General features: G+C 36.8%; 1 protein-coding gene across 1 annotated transcript in view; it reads left to right on the forward strand.

The window, feature by feature from the left end:
• CYTH3 (cytohesin 3) overlaps positions 1-15,677 on the forward strand; it is a 51,274-nt gene that overhangs the window by 31,965 nt on the left and 3,632 nt on the right. Inside the window, exons 6-10 of the mRNA XM_009320049.1 lie at positions 932-1,050; positions 4,662-4,742; positions 6,766-6,878; positions 8,329-8,477; positions 9,282-9,393. Coding sequence (XP_009318324.1) covers positions 932-1,050; positions 4,662-4,742; positions 6,766-6,878; positions 8,329-8,477; positions 9,282-9,393 — 574 coding nt within the window. The remainder of the gene's footprint in view (positions 1-931; positions 1,051-4,661; positions 4,743-6,765; positions 6,879-8,328; positions 8,478-9,281; positions 9,394-15,677) is intronic.

Here is a 15,677-nt window from a genome sequence, read left to right on the forward strand (position 1 = left end):
TGTTTGGGGGGTGTGGGGAAAAAGAGTGCTATCTCTTCATGACCTGCTGAGTGTTGGAATAACATCCCTTCCATCCTTTACGTAATCTTTATGTAACTCTTAGTCTCCTTTCTTTACCGCTTTGCAGAAAGTTCTCTGGGCATCCCTAGAGTGTGCCAGTTATAGGGCCAGTAATTTATGGAGGCATAGGAGTCCAGGGGCTTGATCAAGTACCCACTGAGGGACAGGGTAAGACTCTCCTCCTGGCTTTGATAGAAGCTCCGTGGTAGAAGCTTGGCTGGTTCATGAACAGTCCTTTGTGAATAGTCTAGTTCAAGTCCTTTGTGAATAGTTTAGTTCCAGCACAACCAGAAGTCACTGATAATCCCAGTGTCAGCATAAACTCTTTTAAACCGGTTTCAGTATCTTCAGCCGCGACTTCGACTGCAAGTAGTGGCTTGATGTATTGGGTTGCAGTTTGTAGATTGTAACAGATGCTCTATTTTGTGTCGTGGTGGTAATTAAGTTGTTCCTACCTACCTCTTAATTATATGATTTTACAGATTATGTCTCTGCAGACATTTATGCAATATTGTGAACAGGCCAAATCACACATTAACTCCAAAGAGCAACATGGAATCATTATTTAATTAATGTTTGATATTTCTATTGTTGAGGGATTCAAACTGCCACCTAGTACTTCTAGCCTTAAAAATGTATTCTTATTTTAATCTTTAAACCAGTACTAAATATTGCTTATCTAACTGAAAAACATTTGTTTACCATTTCATTTAAAAAAAAAATAAAAAAATCTGTAGGCTAATGTAATTCTTAATGTGCTATGTATATGTACGTGTCAGTATATTAATACCAAATGTTACAAGCAATATTTACATAAATGCTTATGGAAGAAAATATAACATTCCTTTTCATCTGGAATTGCTCCTCTTAGGGAATACAGTTTCTGATAGAAAATGACCTCCTGCAGAACACTGCAGAAGACATTGCACAGTTCCTTTATAAAGGAGAAGGATTAAATAAAACAGTAATTGGAGATTACCTCGGTGAAAGGTAAAATAAAAATATTGAAACTTTTGTTCTTGAGTTTACAAAGCATACTTATGGATTTTGGTAGTTACCTTCCCCTTCACAGGCTGCATGAGCGAGCTACTCTACTACTCTGAGATCTAAAAAAGCTACAGTGGGCAAGTAAAACTATTTACGGTATTGTCATAGTTTGTTTTTTTTTTCTTTTCTGTTAGGTTGTTGTTCTTTTTAAATGGGTACATTGTGGAACAATATTTAATTTGTTGTAACTTACTATTTTGAGAAAATACCCTTAAGTTTGGCTATAGTGCAGAATTCAATGCCAGAGCATTTGGAATGTCTGAGTTGTATTGCAACAGTTCTGGTAACTCTTGATACTGTGCTCAGGCAAGGAGTGATTTACAATCGCTAACAATTGGATAGTAAAGAAATTACTTATTAAAATGGGTAGTTCCTGGGACAATAGTTATAAGCTGGTTTTAGTGTTGTGTTCTTCCCTGCACGCAGACTTCCCATTAGTAAGTAGCCATCTCAAACGGCAGCTGCACAGTATCTTTATCAATCCTAGTACAATAAACATGCAACATGCATATTTATGCAAACTATTGCAAAACACAATCAAAATGCAAATTACTTCCATTGCTGTGCAACCCAGGAATTGATTTCAAAAAAGGCAGCAGAAAGAGACAGAAGTGAAGAGTGGGTTGGAGTACGTGTATCTACGTGCTTGCACATGTTCCGGTTCAGATTCCAGTTATGGAGTTTTAAAAGTTGACTCATTTAGGATATACTGCTGTAGCAATATGTTCTGGCAGATCCTTTTGAGGCACCCGTAATCTGTTTACAGCATCAACAGCTTAGTTTGTGCTCAGCAATTTCCTCTTGACTTTAATAGGTTTACTCAAAGTTTTTACTGTAATATGTATATTTTGAAAATAGATCTTCGCTGTGAAGTTTCTGTGCAGTATATGTAGACATTTCAACAATTTTTATACAACAGCATTATGTTGTTTCTCTTGAATATTTGGGCAATCAGTATTATAAAATCACTTTTCATGGGTTCACATTTAAAATTAAAAAAATTATTGCTCGTTCTTTTGCATCCCTGGCAGGGATGCTGCTGGGCAGCCCTGTGGTCTAATCTGAAAATACAGGGCAACCTTTCTTAATATTGAGTATGTATACAGATAAATATGCAGTTCAATTATGTCTTCTGAATTTTTCAAGCCTTAATTACAGACAAATGTAGTGGTCATACCGAATAGCAAATTTGATCAGGAAATTTTGTATAAATGTGTCAACTGGATAATAAAATCTTAGGAGTAAAAAAAAAAACCATACTGCTCCTATTTTGCCACAAGGCAGAAGCAACCTATCCATTTTAAGGAGCAGTTGAAGTCAAAAAGAAATTCAAATTTTTTTTTTTTGCCTTAAAAGGAGCTTTTATTCAATGTATCCAGTCAATCTACTTTAATTATTTTTTGCATGTTTTTTCATTTCTGTGAAGGGTGTAATATTAAGATGGTAATGGGAAAGCAAATGGTATTCTGTCTATTTTTTTGTTCACTTACATGAATTAGTAAGGGGCGGTGGAGGTGAAGAGATTACAATCCGATTTTCAGGAACGTGTATGGAAATTTCAAGGTAGTCAGATCTGGAATGGGGAATTGGTTCATCATACGCCTTTGAACTGCAACATTAATTTCCTAGAATCTTAATAATTTTTATTCATCTTCCTCTGAAAACGATGTATTAGGCCTTTAGGTCCTGGGGTAAAATAAATACCCTGGGATAGAATAAAATGTGACAATTGAGGTGGTCTTAAGCTGCTAGTTTTGCTTTTGTGACTACCTCAGAAGCAGGCTATTAAGTGATTGGTGCCATGCAAATGGCAGTGCATATTATAGATTAGTTTTTATTGAGTTACGTACTATCTTTTATCAAGGCATTTGGAGTCTGAGGACATTCTCTTGTACTTTGCCACTCCCTCTCAGGGGCCCATCATGAATTACTTCTGCATTCTAGCTAAATATAGCTGAAGATGAGACCAGGATAGTCAACAGAATGAAATATTTGTATAACATTCTGCCATAGAGAGATACATTTTAAATTATTGACTTTTATAGTGTTACAGCACTTGGCAAATGAAAAAAGTGAATGGTAAAATGGAACAAGATAGTATCTAAAAATGTACAATAAATAAGGGATGAATTACATCCTGTAAAAGATTTAAGATTTCTTTATATGTGGGTAAGTCTTCAATTATTTTTTTTAAAATGGCTTCCCAGACCTTTCATGATAATTTGGCTTGTGTCTTTGGAGCTGTACCCAGCACAAGTATCACTATTAATCCAGTCTACATTAGAACCTAGAAGAGCAAGAATTAGAGTATAAGGCTAGTATTTGTTGTGAATTACTGCAGCTTTATGTACATATAAGCAAAATCAATATTTGGCTTCGAGTAACAAAGTCCTTCTATTGAGTACTCTCTTTTATTATACTATTACGCCACTTTATTTCGCTGCACTGGAAAGTAGTCACACATTGGAACTGTGCATTATTAAATTTCATGAGAATTGCTTCGTTTTGCTTGACAGAGCTGATGTGTTTTTCTGTAAACAATATGGGGACATCCTGATGAATGAATAGTTCATTTTAAGGTATTTACTCACGACTGTTACAGGTTAGTCTGACTATGCAGTTAGTCAGTAATGCAATAGATAATTCTTGATGGGTGCACACCTTTATTTTCGGGTGGAGGCTGATATGCAACATTCTGTCTTGGTGATGTATTTAAAGCACACCCTGAGGATTATAAACCTTTACGCTTCTGGCATATGAACTCATATGCCAGTGACAGTGTAGGCTAAATTCTGTCTGCATCCAAACAATTTTGCGTTCATTAATGTTTAAGTGTTATTTTTGCATTTAAACACCTTTGCATTAAACAAAGCATAATTTGGCTCATGATTTACATAGCAATATAAAAGATAGGTGAGAGGAAGCCCGTTCAAAACCTATTCTGATTTTAGTAAACTTTCATTGTAACGCTTTTTGAGAATGGAGCAAGAATATACTATGTACTAAGTAGCTCTTTTAAAAAGCTGTTCTTTTTCTTAAGTACAATCATTTGAAGCATTTCTGTTCCTCATCTTTGCACATAAATTAATATACTGCTTTAATATTTTCAGCTCTTAGAGGAAGAAATGGCATAGTTTGTGTTGTATGGCTAAAGAAATTAATCTTACGTTAACCGTCGTTTTAAGAGTTCATGACACAATTTCTGCAAAAGACTTTTTATTGGATAAATTTATCGGGTATCATCCCATATCAAGGCAGGTGCAGTAATAATAAATGTGAAGCAAAGAAGGCAGGCCATTTTCGGGTCATTTAAATAAGCACTGCTAAAATCAGTTCAAGTGTACCTACCTTTTCAATGCCAGCAAAAATGGGCAAAATACTAGCGTTAGGTGTTAAAATACGTCTCAAATAAATGCGTAAACTATTTCTGATGACTTGATTTGATCAGTATGATCATTTATTTCCTTGCTTATTCTCAGAAGCAAATAGAGATAACTAACAAGCCTTTAAAGTTCAGAATTGTAATTGTCTATTTTCATTTTTGTCTTTCATAGAGATGAATTTAATATTAAAGTTCTTCAGGCTTTTGTTGAACTCCATGAGTTCGCTGATCTCAATCTTGTACAAGCCTTAAGGTGAGTAAATTCTTTCTTTTTTTGACCTGAGCTTCCTTTATCAAATTGCACGTTCATATGAGTCACTGTGTTGATTTGTCAGAAAGCTGATCTACAGCTCAGCGCAATTATACACATTACTGTGCAAGTTCGCAGAGACAGCTCTGTTTTAACTGTTCCAATTGCTTGTGTGTGTGCTGCATTTGAAGGTGAAAACTTAATTGTTTCAGACAAATACAAACAACTAAAACATAGCCGTAACTCTTTGGTGTACCTGCCATATGTGGACATTTGAAGATCTGTTTTATATCTTAGCACAGAGATAGGTAAAAACCAACCAAACAAATAATTTCCTTTGCTGCCATCTTCTTTCTCCTTTCCTTCCATCTCAACTTGTTCCTCTGGGCGGGGAAGGGGGGGAATCCCACTGACCATAATCAGTGATTGTGTTCAATTGCAAAGAGGTAAACTTTGAATCAAATAATTTCCTTCTACTTTCCTCAGAGTTTCCCACTTGTCATGTGAAAGAAAGTGTAATATCTTAGTATACTTTTTTGCCTTGCTGAGTGAACCATTTACTTGATTTCTCTGGGATGCTAGCATACAGTGATCTTGTGAAGTCCCTTCTCGTCTTGGTGGAAATCCATAATAGATCTAGCAAATTAAGTTGATTTAGACAGTTCTGCCCGTTCCGTTACCACAAGTTACACCCTCCTGACACCAGATAAATTGAAATGTCCATGTGATCTTTGTCTCTGGTGCAGTGCCTTGTGATGTGGAGTCAGAACAGCTTTGCTATGGTTGAGTGATGTGGTGATGATAGCTTGAGCTAAGGAAGCCTTTTCTCTGGCTGCTGAAGCTTGTCTGGGAGGCTTCATATTCCTGTCTCTTTTACCCAATTTAACGTTAGGTTTGACTTTATTCTTCCTTAGCAGCTGCTACTATTAAATGTTTGTATTTTGGTAGCTTACAAAATTCGTGATCTGGGTTGGAACCTTGCATGAGGTGAGTAAAAGACAGTATATAGAGCTGACAAACTAAAGATGGCCTGCGACACTTTAATATAATGTCCTAAAAAGAAAACTGATGAAGACAGGAATAAATGGTTATTATATTGGCACCCAGCGTATAGGGAATATCAAGAACTTGTTTTGCATGGCAGAGCATGTAACTTTGCTGGTTTAGATCCTGTTTTAATTTAGATAATTCTTTTGCTAAGAAAGAAAAGAATAAGTGATTAAATTCATTGGAGCTTTTTAGTGCCACAGTGTGCCAAAAGTAAATTTGTGAAGACTTCTGTCCTGTATGCATTCCAGTGTACCTATGTGTAGAAATAGTAAGCTATGAATGTAAAAACTCTATGTCAGTTCATGCTGCTAAACAGGAGCACGGATCTCCTGCGTATATTACAAAATTACTGAGGTGATATTATGAATCTTTATTTTTAAGATCTGGGTCTGATTCTTGTAGGGTGAACTTATACTAGACAGGCAGCACCTCTCTAAGCACTGGGTTTTTTCTTGTTGTTGTTACTATTTTTTAAACGTTGAGGAGTTCAAGTAAAGATGTTAAGGGTTTTTGTATTCCTTGCTTCTCTCCCCTACCAGAAATATTTTATGTAATGTGTCTTTTTACAGTGTAAGTAAAGTCTAACTGAGTGTTTATTGCTTTTAGTAGCCAGGAAACCCAGGGAGGATTGAACTGATTGTTTCCCCGTAGCATTCTCATGGCAAAAATGGGATGCATACAGAAAATTGTTTACTAGTCTGGAAAAAAGAGAGAGTCTCAGAATATGAACTGCCATATTATCTTGCCTGATAGCATGCAGTGTTGCTGGCTGAATTACTGGGCTAGCCATCTGTGCATGTTGCTTTATAATAGCTCCTGACTTGTGTGTTGAGAGATTGAGAACATATTTCTAGGACGTTTTATATAGACATTGCTGATTTTTTTTGTTTTGTTTTGTTTTTGTTTCTGATTATTAGTAATATATGCTTAATATATAAATACTGGAATGAGTAACAACTATTATTCCCTTCTGTAGGCAGTTTCTGTGGAGCTTCAGACTCCCAGGAGAGGCTCAAAAAATTGATCGTATGATGGAGGCTTTTGCTTCACGCTATTGCCTTTGTAACCCAGGAGTCTTCCAGTCTACAGGTTAGTCATAGGAAAAAATAGGAGTTCTTAAGTGTGTGTGTATATATATATATATATAATGTTGTTCTACATCTGATGCAAGGAGGCAATGGCCAGTTTGGAAGTTCAGGATAAAATAATATGTGAAATGAGAAATTTCTGAGAACTGAGAAAATGCAACTGTCTAATCCTGCACTTTGTTTCCAGGAGGTGCAAGCTTATGGTCAGAATGCATTTCCATTTATAAAACTTCAGCATAAATATATATTTAAGCCAATTAAAGTATAAAACACACTTTAGAAATGTCACCAAAGATTTTGGCTAGGAGTTGGAAAAGTAAGATTCTAAGGGGCTTAAAGGCAGAAGAGACTAATAGGTTGGGTAGTCTCATCTGTCAGTTATAAGGACTTTACACCTGATTATCTCTGTATCAAGTCCACCTCTGCGTGGCTATAGTATATTATCTAGAAAGTCATCCATTTTTGTTATGAGGACTGTATCCTTTCGCAATCTGTTCAGCAATAATTTATCTCAGTTAGAAATGCACCTCAGTTTTCCTTTGAATTACTTGGTTTAGAATTATTCAGGTCTTAAAAGCTAACAAAACTTTGTGGTGCTACACAGAATGCCTTAGCATTCTGGCATTGTTGGTCTATTTAGTTATATACACACATAGCTTGCTGTTGATCACTTAGTTTGAGGAACAAATAGGCTAGCAAAAGGTTAATGTAAAGCAGGTCTGCAACAGCTAGAGAGGAAAGTACTTACTGAAAACAAAATGCTGAAGATGCAAACACATTTTTCCTCTATGTAGCAGAGAGGTTTCCATCCTGCTTTTTCTTACACAGGATCTTGTACTTGAATTCTGGGAGAATTTACTATAATCATAACCATGTCAAGAGGCATGATAAGATCTCCTTTGTTATCTTTTGATATTATTCAGTGGTACTAGCCACCTCGTGTATGCCAAGAAATTGAGTCAATGTCATTTTCAGTCTGTTTAAATGCAGTTCAAATATTATTTTGAAGAGACTGTTCTTCCTCTTTGGAGAAAGCTTTGGAAGTACTTTGAGTTAGGAGTCTGATTGACCAAGTCTATTATAGGATCTACCAATATGATCTAGGCAAAATCTGTGTGCAGAGAACGTCTTGCCCAAGAACGCTTCAGTGTTTCAAGTGAAATGTTAATTTAGAGTGATAGCAACGATTTCAGAGAGTTTAAATTTTTTTTTTTATTCTCTTGTACTGTTTTTTCTCATCCTGGCTTTTAATTGAATAGTTATATATTTTCTTCTTAGGCTTACTTCAACAGTTTAAAGAAAGGCGAGACTTTGGTTTCATGTATAGTGTTCAGGATTTTTTGACTACCTGTTTCTTTTTTCTTTATCAGTCAGGATGAGTCATACATTCATTTTACAGGTTTCTGCCACAACACACAGAGAGATAAATCATTTTTCAAATCTTATTTCAGATACATGCTATGTGCTGTCATTTGCGATCATTATGTTAAATACCAGTCTGCACAACCACAATGTAAGAGATAAACCAACAGTAGAGAGGTTTATTTCTATGAATCGTGGAATTAACGAAGGCGGAGACCTTCCAGAAGAATTGCTACGGGTAAGTTAGACTGGGTAAGACAAGGCATTGCTTTGTGTTTTTAATAGGAAACTTAGAAGCGTGCACAACAGTTCTCAGGCAGATTTGTCGAGAGAAAGTAAGAAGAACATTTTCTAGCATGCATAACCATTTGAGTAGCTGAAAGAATATTTTCTGATATTCACAGCTGCTTTGAGCTAGTTCTCCCTGTATTCAATCTTTTGTTAAGGAGAGGAGATTCCAGAGAAAATGCTCTGTTTATCTCTCAGTAGTTTGCTGATGGCAAAATTCTGGTGGAATTGGCTTCTTATGAAAAAAAGTAGTATTTCTGGATAAGTCAGAGAAAGCCCGAAAAAATAGTAAAAATCATTGTTTCATTATTGCCTCTCATTTCTTTCCATGTGTCTTGTGGAGCTTCCTCTTGTCCCTTCCTCTTGAGATTAAAAATACGTATTTCTCTAAGACAGTGTGATGGTCTAAACCATTTTCTGAAAACCCAGGTTCTTTTGGCAAAACTTGTACTAAATGAGACCTGAAGCTGAAATCTTTGAAATACTGAATGCTGAACTTAAAGAAAAAAATGTCTTTGCTAGGAGTGCTTATAAAATCTGTAAAAAAGAGACACTTGTTTATAGATGAAATATTTTAAAATCAAACTTAATCAAAATAGTAAACAACAATTGAGAAGGGATGGTCCAGAATTGTATGGACTGTATTTCCTATGCTTTTTATACAAATAGTCTGAGAAGCAGTAGGATGTCCTGGTTGCATTTTCTGTTAGACATTTATTAATGAGGTCTTTTTCCTCTTTTTTTATTCTTCTAGAATTTATATGAAAGTATTAAGAATGAGCCGTTTAAAATTCCAGAGGATGATGGAAATGATCTAACGCATACATTTTTTAATCCAGATAGAGAAGGTTGGCTGCTGAAATTAGGTTAGTTATAAGGGCAGTTTTGCTGCTGTATGTTTGTTCGTTGTTAGCATGTTTGCTGCTTCCGTGTCTGCTTTCTTGTAAAGGTAATAGGATTAACTTTGTAATTTGTATTTAAAAATGTATGAACCAAAATAAGTAACTCCTTTACATCTGAAGGTTGTTACTTCTTATTTTACATATCCAAATTAAGCAATCTTGTTTCAAACTTTGGAGTTTTATTTCTGATATATGAGAAATAAAAACTTGGCGACAAAAAGGAAACGCCATATGGTATTTACATGCTGTGACTGATAAATAACAACTAAGTCTCCATAAGGTCATTTCAGAAAACTGTGTGATATTTCAGCTCAGTTTTCTGTGTACAAAAAAAAGGATTTCTCTTCAAATAGTTATTTTTGTATGTCTTTATTTTTCCATATTATTTGTGAGTTTCTCTTGGTTTGGTTTTGGCTATGATTTTTTAATGAGTGGTTTAAATGTACCTTCTTGTTTTCCTTATGGCCTATGACCTATCACCTTTCTGTTCTGTGACTGGCTGTCTCTGCTTATTCTGCATTAGGAGGTACGTATCTGATTGCTTTCCAGTCCCCTCTTCTTCAGTTGCTCATTCTTTTATTTTCTTCCTCCTTCCTCCTGGTTTTTTTCTTTTCTTTTTTTTTTTTAATCAAGTTTATTGTAGCATTTTGCTTTTTCACTCAGTGTCACTAACAGTATCATCAGTGGTACTCTGAAAGACTGGCATGTCAGTGTCTAGCTCACATGCGAGTGTCTTCTGCAAAAGAAGAAAGTGTTTACATGTAAAGCAGAAAAATAAAGATGACTTCAGCATACTTTTCTCGTTCATTGAAGAACATAACAAGGGAAGAATAATATCTACTGAGAGAAAACAACATGTCTTACTCTTGTAATGAAGTTCCAGAGTGATTTTGTTACTTGTACATCAATTATATTAGATTATTGAAAGATGCATTTGAACAATGCACTTATAAAAGCTGTTCTTTTTCCTGCTTGTTTTCCTTTGTAAAGAATATATTTAGCTTATCCTAAAGAATCTTAAATGAGCACCAAATTTAGGGTTGCAGAAACTTCTGGTAATTTGCAGTCTCCTGGCAGCGCAAGATGCCCTTGTTTACAGACTCTTTTAAAGTTGATGGGATTCACTTTTTCACTTGGGCTTAGGGAATTTTTTTCCTATGTAAAGGAGACTGAAATTTTATTTTAACATTTGTTTTTCAATGAAAGAAACCTCTTTCATATGAAAACACCAGTACACACTCCAACAGAGCCAGTTGTTGGCCACTTTAATGTATAACCGCTTGTTAAAGTAGAAGGAACTTTGCACTTGGAGAATGGTGACTAAAGTATGAAAAGGGATGTGTGCTGGCGGGTGCACATGGGGGTGAGTATGGTGAAAGGAGAGCCTGGTTAGAGCCATGGGCCCGCTCTACTGATTGCACATGGAAATTAGTGGTCATGCTAGTGCTGGAAGAAAACAGATGTGAAAAGGAAGCATTTGTAATTAATTCGCATGCTCTCCAATGTCTTATTTTGATCTCTGTGCTACAGATGCTATAGAGCTCTTTCTTTCTAACTACAAAAAAAGCAAAGTTCTTGCTGGCACAATTTCGAAGATGACTTTGCAGCTTTTCTCCATTTTGTAGCATTGAGGTGATAGCTATCTCAACAGAAAGGCTTTCACGATGATGTAGATAAAACGTGCTTTCTGGAGAAGAGGTTGGGTATGAGCCCATGCTGTGCATATTTCTCCTTCTGTTGCCAGTGGTCTCTCATATACTTATACTGAGGGTGCAAGCAAGAGTGTGAGTGTGTGTAGAGGAGTGACAACATCCCTTGTGGAAGAAACTCTCAATAGAAGACATATAAGAGATTTAATAAAAAATAGAGGAACAAAGAAATTGAAGGAAAAAGGTGACAAAGTCAGTGAGAGCTACTAGGTACTTCTGCACAATCCATCTCTGGCTCTGGTGCAAGGTCAATAAAACCAACTTTTCATTATGTACGATGTAGATGAGAGAGAGTGCACAGAAAACCCAATAGTAGAAGCATGTGTGAAACGGAAGGGTGTTGCACGTAACACTCCCACAGCGTGAGGGCTATTTGAATAAAGAAATTAAACGTGTCCAGAAACCTCTGGTGAATCAGCCTGTAAATGCGTGAAGCTGTGCTTCCATGAAGGACTGCGTTTTTTTTCAGCAGACACGAACTGGTGCAGACAAATATATTTTGCTAGTTTAGATGCAGTGACCAGAAATAAACTGGGCAATCTTTTTTTCTTTTCTGTCTTTCTTTTTCTCTTTCTCTGTCACTCTTTCACTCTCTCCCTCCCTCTCTCGCGCTTTCGCACTCCCTCCCTCCTTCCCTCCCTCCCTCTTTCCTCTACCTTGAGTTTCCTATTTGCTAGGAGGCTTAAACTGTATGTTTGAGTGTGCTGTCTTGATCAACATTGTTTGCATTTTTACAGTCCTTTCTGTTGGGAAACACTTCTTGTGAAATGGGCAGGGTTTCCTTCAGTTCTGGAAGATGCTGATATTAAAAGTTTCAGTATTGTTGACATGCTAAGGAGACTCTATTCCTGCATGAGAGTTTAAGTGCTCAGTTGTGATAATACTTAAAAGTTGAAATAGGAAGTTTTATATAAAACTATAAATAAGACTAAGACAACTCCCAAACCCTGAGTATATCAAGACAGTATTTTGTGTTTGGTGTTTCTTATAGTCAACTCTTCCCATTTATCTACTTATGCCCCTCTTTTTAGTATTCCAGCTCACCATATTGATTGTCCTCTGGGCAGGAGGTGGCTGTTGTGAAACTTTCATATATTGTAAAATTTATCTGTCCTAAAGACCACCCTAGCTCTCTAGCCTGGCATTGGGTTTTAGAAAGCTGGGAGGGTGCAAAATGCTTTTGGAGAGTTTGCTGCTCTGAATTTTTCAGAGGTGACTTCGTGTAAGTCTGAGTGCCAAACCTGGCAGAAAGACAGCAATTCTGGTTTTATCTATCTAGACTCAGCTGGTACCTTTATATAGACATCTTTATCTCAGTAAACCCAAATTATCATTCAGTTCTACATTGTTTGAAGCATGGTGTAATGAAAATGAATGCTGCAAGTGAAAAACTGAAAGCTGCTGAGTGCTAATGAATCCTCACTTAGAGCAGCTTGAGACATTATGAGCTTTTAGATTTTTCTGCGTCATAATTATTAGCAGTGTTGGTACCATGAAACTTTCTGCCATCCACTTTAAGGTATTTTGAAATTGCTGTCTCTGCTTTATGTTGTAATGCCCAAGTTACAATCGTTTTGTGCAGGGAGGCGTTTCCTTGCATAAAGAGCTTCTCGTGGCAAATAGCTTGGTTTGCGTAAGATTTTCTTCTAGTTAGAGGGAAACTGTCATATTATTCCACCAAACTGGAGAGGAAATGATTCAAGCCAGACACATGATCGTGTTTATTTTTTCTGCCAGTCAGGCAGTTACTGAGAGCTTGGAGATTGTCCAAAAGCTTCACATCCGGGCCAGTCCCGCCAGTGGTGCTTATTCCAGCGCATCTGTCCTTGAGAGGATGTCGTTTCTCTTCCCTAATCCGGGGCGAGAGAATAGCAGTGGTTGGTCAGGAAACGGGTGCCTTCCGGTACCTGCCTGGCTCTCGTGGTAGCTGATGCTCTTCTAGGTTGAGGCAGTTAATGCTGCGGTCAAGGGAAACATCTTTTTCAGAGAAACCCAAACTTTGATCCAATCATCTGTATAACTGCAGTTTCTGGGTCCGTTCTGCCTAGTGGTATCTAAATGAACTGAGAAGAAGAAAACCATTCGTGATGTGTGCGTCTCTCTCTTTCCCCTCTAAAACTTTATATCAACGTGCTGAAGATCTGGGTAGAATTTTCTAACTTTAGATACATTGCTGCCTTTAGTCTTAAGGCCTTTTTTAATTTTGAAATTGGTGTTTCCTAAGTAATTGCCAGTTACTTTTCCCTTTAGTATAGGTGGTTTCTTTTACCTTGTTCTCTAGTTTGTACTTTGCCCAGAGTTGAAAAAAAAAAAATCCTGTGTTGGGTTACATAGGTGAAGAGGGTTTCTGTTCCTCTTTCTGTACATTTTGCCTTGTTGTGGCCTTTTCTTGTAGTTTCCTTAGATTTCCACCTACAAGATATTGTGCTTCTTTTTTTGTTGGGATGTCTTTGCATTTTAGTTATTCAGATAGATCTTTGAGAAGTACTTATATCTCTCCATTTCTGTAAATGTTTATGGATTCATATTCTGATTTTCTTGATCCTCTTCTGCTAACTTAATTCCTTCCAGTTTTAATCTTTAAAAGGCTAGGAGCTGGAATAAGATATGAAGTATGGTACTAAAACCCTTTGCTGTAGGCTCACAAAACAACAACAATCTCGGCCGAGGAAAAGAATGTTTTGTTATTACAAGTTCTTACCTGTTAATCTTGCATGCAGTGTTTACGGGCCGCATCAACCAGCTTCTTGGGGTTGAGCCCATTGTAAAGGCATATTAAATGCATGTTATATGGTGACCCCTGCAAACTTGATGAGTACAGATTAGATTGCCTTTCAAGCTTTATTAGAGTTTCTGTGCTGTTGACAGCTGCAACTAAGTAATGGGGTGGGCAGACAGAGACTTATATGTGAAAATAGTTCCTTATCCTGCCAAAAAATCCTGCCTTGCTGCTTTTTTTCTGGAAGGGAAGAGTAACTCATAGCTAGGTGGAGCAGGGAGTTAGGGTCTATTTCCGTGACTCGCGTGAGCGCTGTAACCTGGTGAGCTACGGGCTGTTTTAGGGAGAAGGGAGCAGCAAGTGGGATGTTGTTGGAGATATTTAATCTTCTTTCTGGCTTCAACATCAATAGTATTCTGGAGCTGGGAAATGTTTCATGACAAAAGCTTAATCAAAACTGGTTACAAAAGATTTCAGGTTTGAGAAATCTGGCTTTTCCAAAGAGAGGGAGTGTTGTCAGGAAAAATTTCAGCAAACTCAACTGTCATTTACTATTTGACACTTCATGTTGTTCTAGGAGGTGTGTGTTTTAAGTCTGTTGTATCTGCCTTAAATTATAAGCAGGTCTTCTTTTAAATATATGGTTATTACCTGATTTTTTTTTATTGTGTTTTGACATGATATCACAGTTTGAGAAACGCCTTTGTTCAATTTAAGCTGCCTCTGTGATGGTAACCTATTTGCCTGTTTGTTTCATCCTCTCTCCTGCTGAGTTTTTTTTCTGCGAGAACTGGACAAGCCATGACATTTGATGCTAGCTGATGTTACCTATTAGCCTGAAAAATGTGGTGATGTTTTTGTGCCGTAAAAATGTTAAACGATGTTAACCTGTTAACCTTAGAGAGCAGAACGTGACTTAAAATCATGGCAATGACCATTGGGTTATATGAAAAAATGTCATGTTATGGCAATAGCAAGGACTGCCCTGGCAGTCGTCTTAACTCGGCTGCTGCTTATTCATTGATCTGGAAGTGAGTCAAGCTGAAGTTCATCGACTTTCCATGCCTAGCCCAAATACTTCCTGATACTTGAACCAGCTCTCAGTCAAGGTGATGGGAATTTTTCTAGTGACTTACGTGCCAGTTTGAATGTTTCTACAATGCTTTATTTAAGGTTCTGTCACAGTGGTTGTACTAAAATGCCACCAGTTCTTCCCTCACTGTTTCCAGTTCACTCAACCATTCATTCTGTCACGGCTTCTGCATCTTGCACTATTTTGCCTTCTCTTATTTCACCGCACCTGCTTGCAGATTAAATTTTTCTTAAGATGTGTGTGCGTGTAGTGGAAACATAAAGTTTATTGAGTACATTGAACATTGCAGTGTGTTAGTACTGGGTTACTGTGTAGGTCATGAAACCAAGCAAAAGGAAAATACGACATGCAACATACTCGGTCTGCAATGCAAACACGAGTAGGCTGGTATCAAGAAATTTCATTATATTCCTAGAATTGTTCTTAACTTAATTTGATTTGGATTTCTGTATTAAACAAAACCCCAGCTATCTCAAGGAGAACAAAAAGTTGAAAAAATTATGCTCCTGTCTTAGATTTAGTTATATGGCTTGGATTAAATTGGGGGTCTTGTGTGTATTAATGGTACTCTTTTGTGCATGGGTGTTCAATAGCAAGATCAACTATTTTGAGATGTTGGGTTAATGAGATTAAATCACTGCTGAATGGATGATGCACAGGTGGTGACATAATCCTGAAGTCAGATAACTATGGTGGAACTAAGCCTGTATATTAGTAACACGTGAAT

This window comes from Pygoscelis adeliae, unplaced genomic scaffold (assembly GCF_000699105.1).
Source record: "Pygoscelis adeliae isolate BGI_AS28 unplaced genomic scaffold, ASM69910v1 Scaffold242, whole genome shotgun sequence".
In the NCBI taxonomy this organism is placed as follows: Eukaryota; Metazoa; Chordata; class Aves; order Sphenisciformes; family Spheniscidae; genus Pygoscelis; species Pygoscelis adeliae.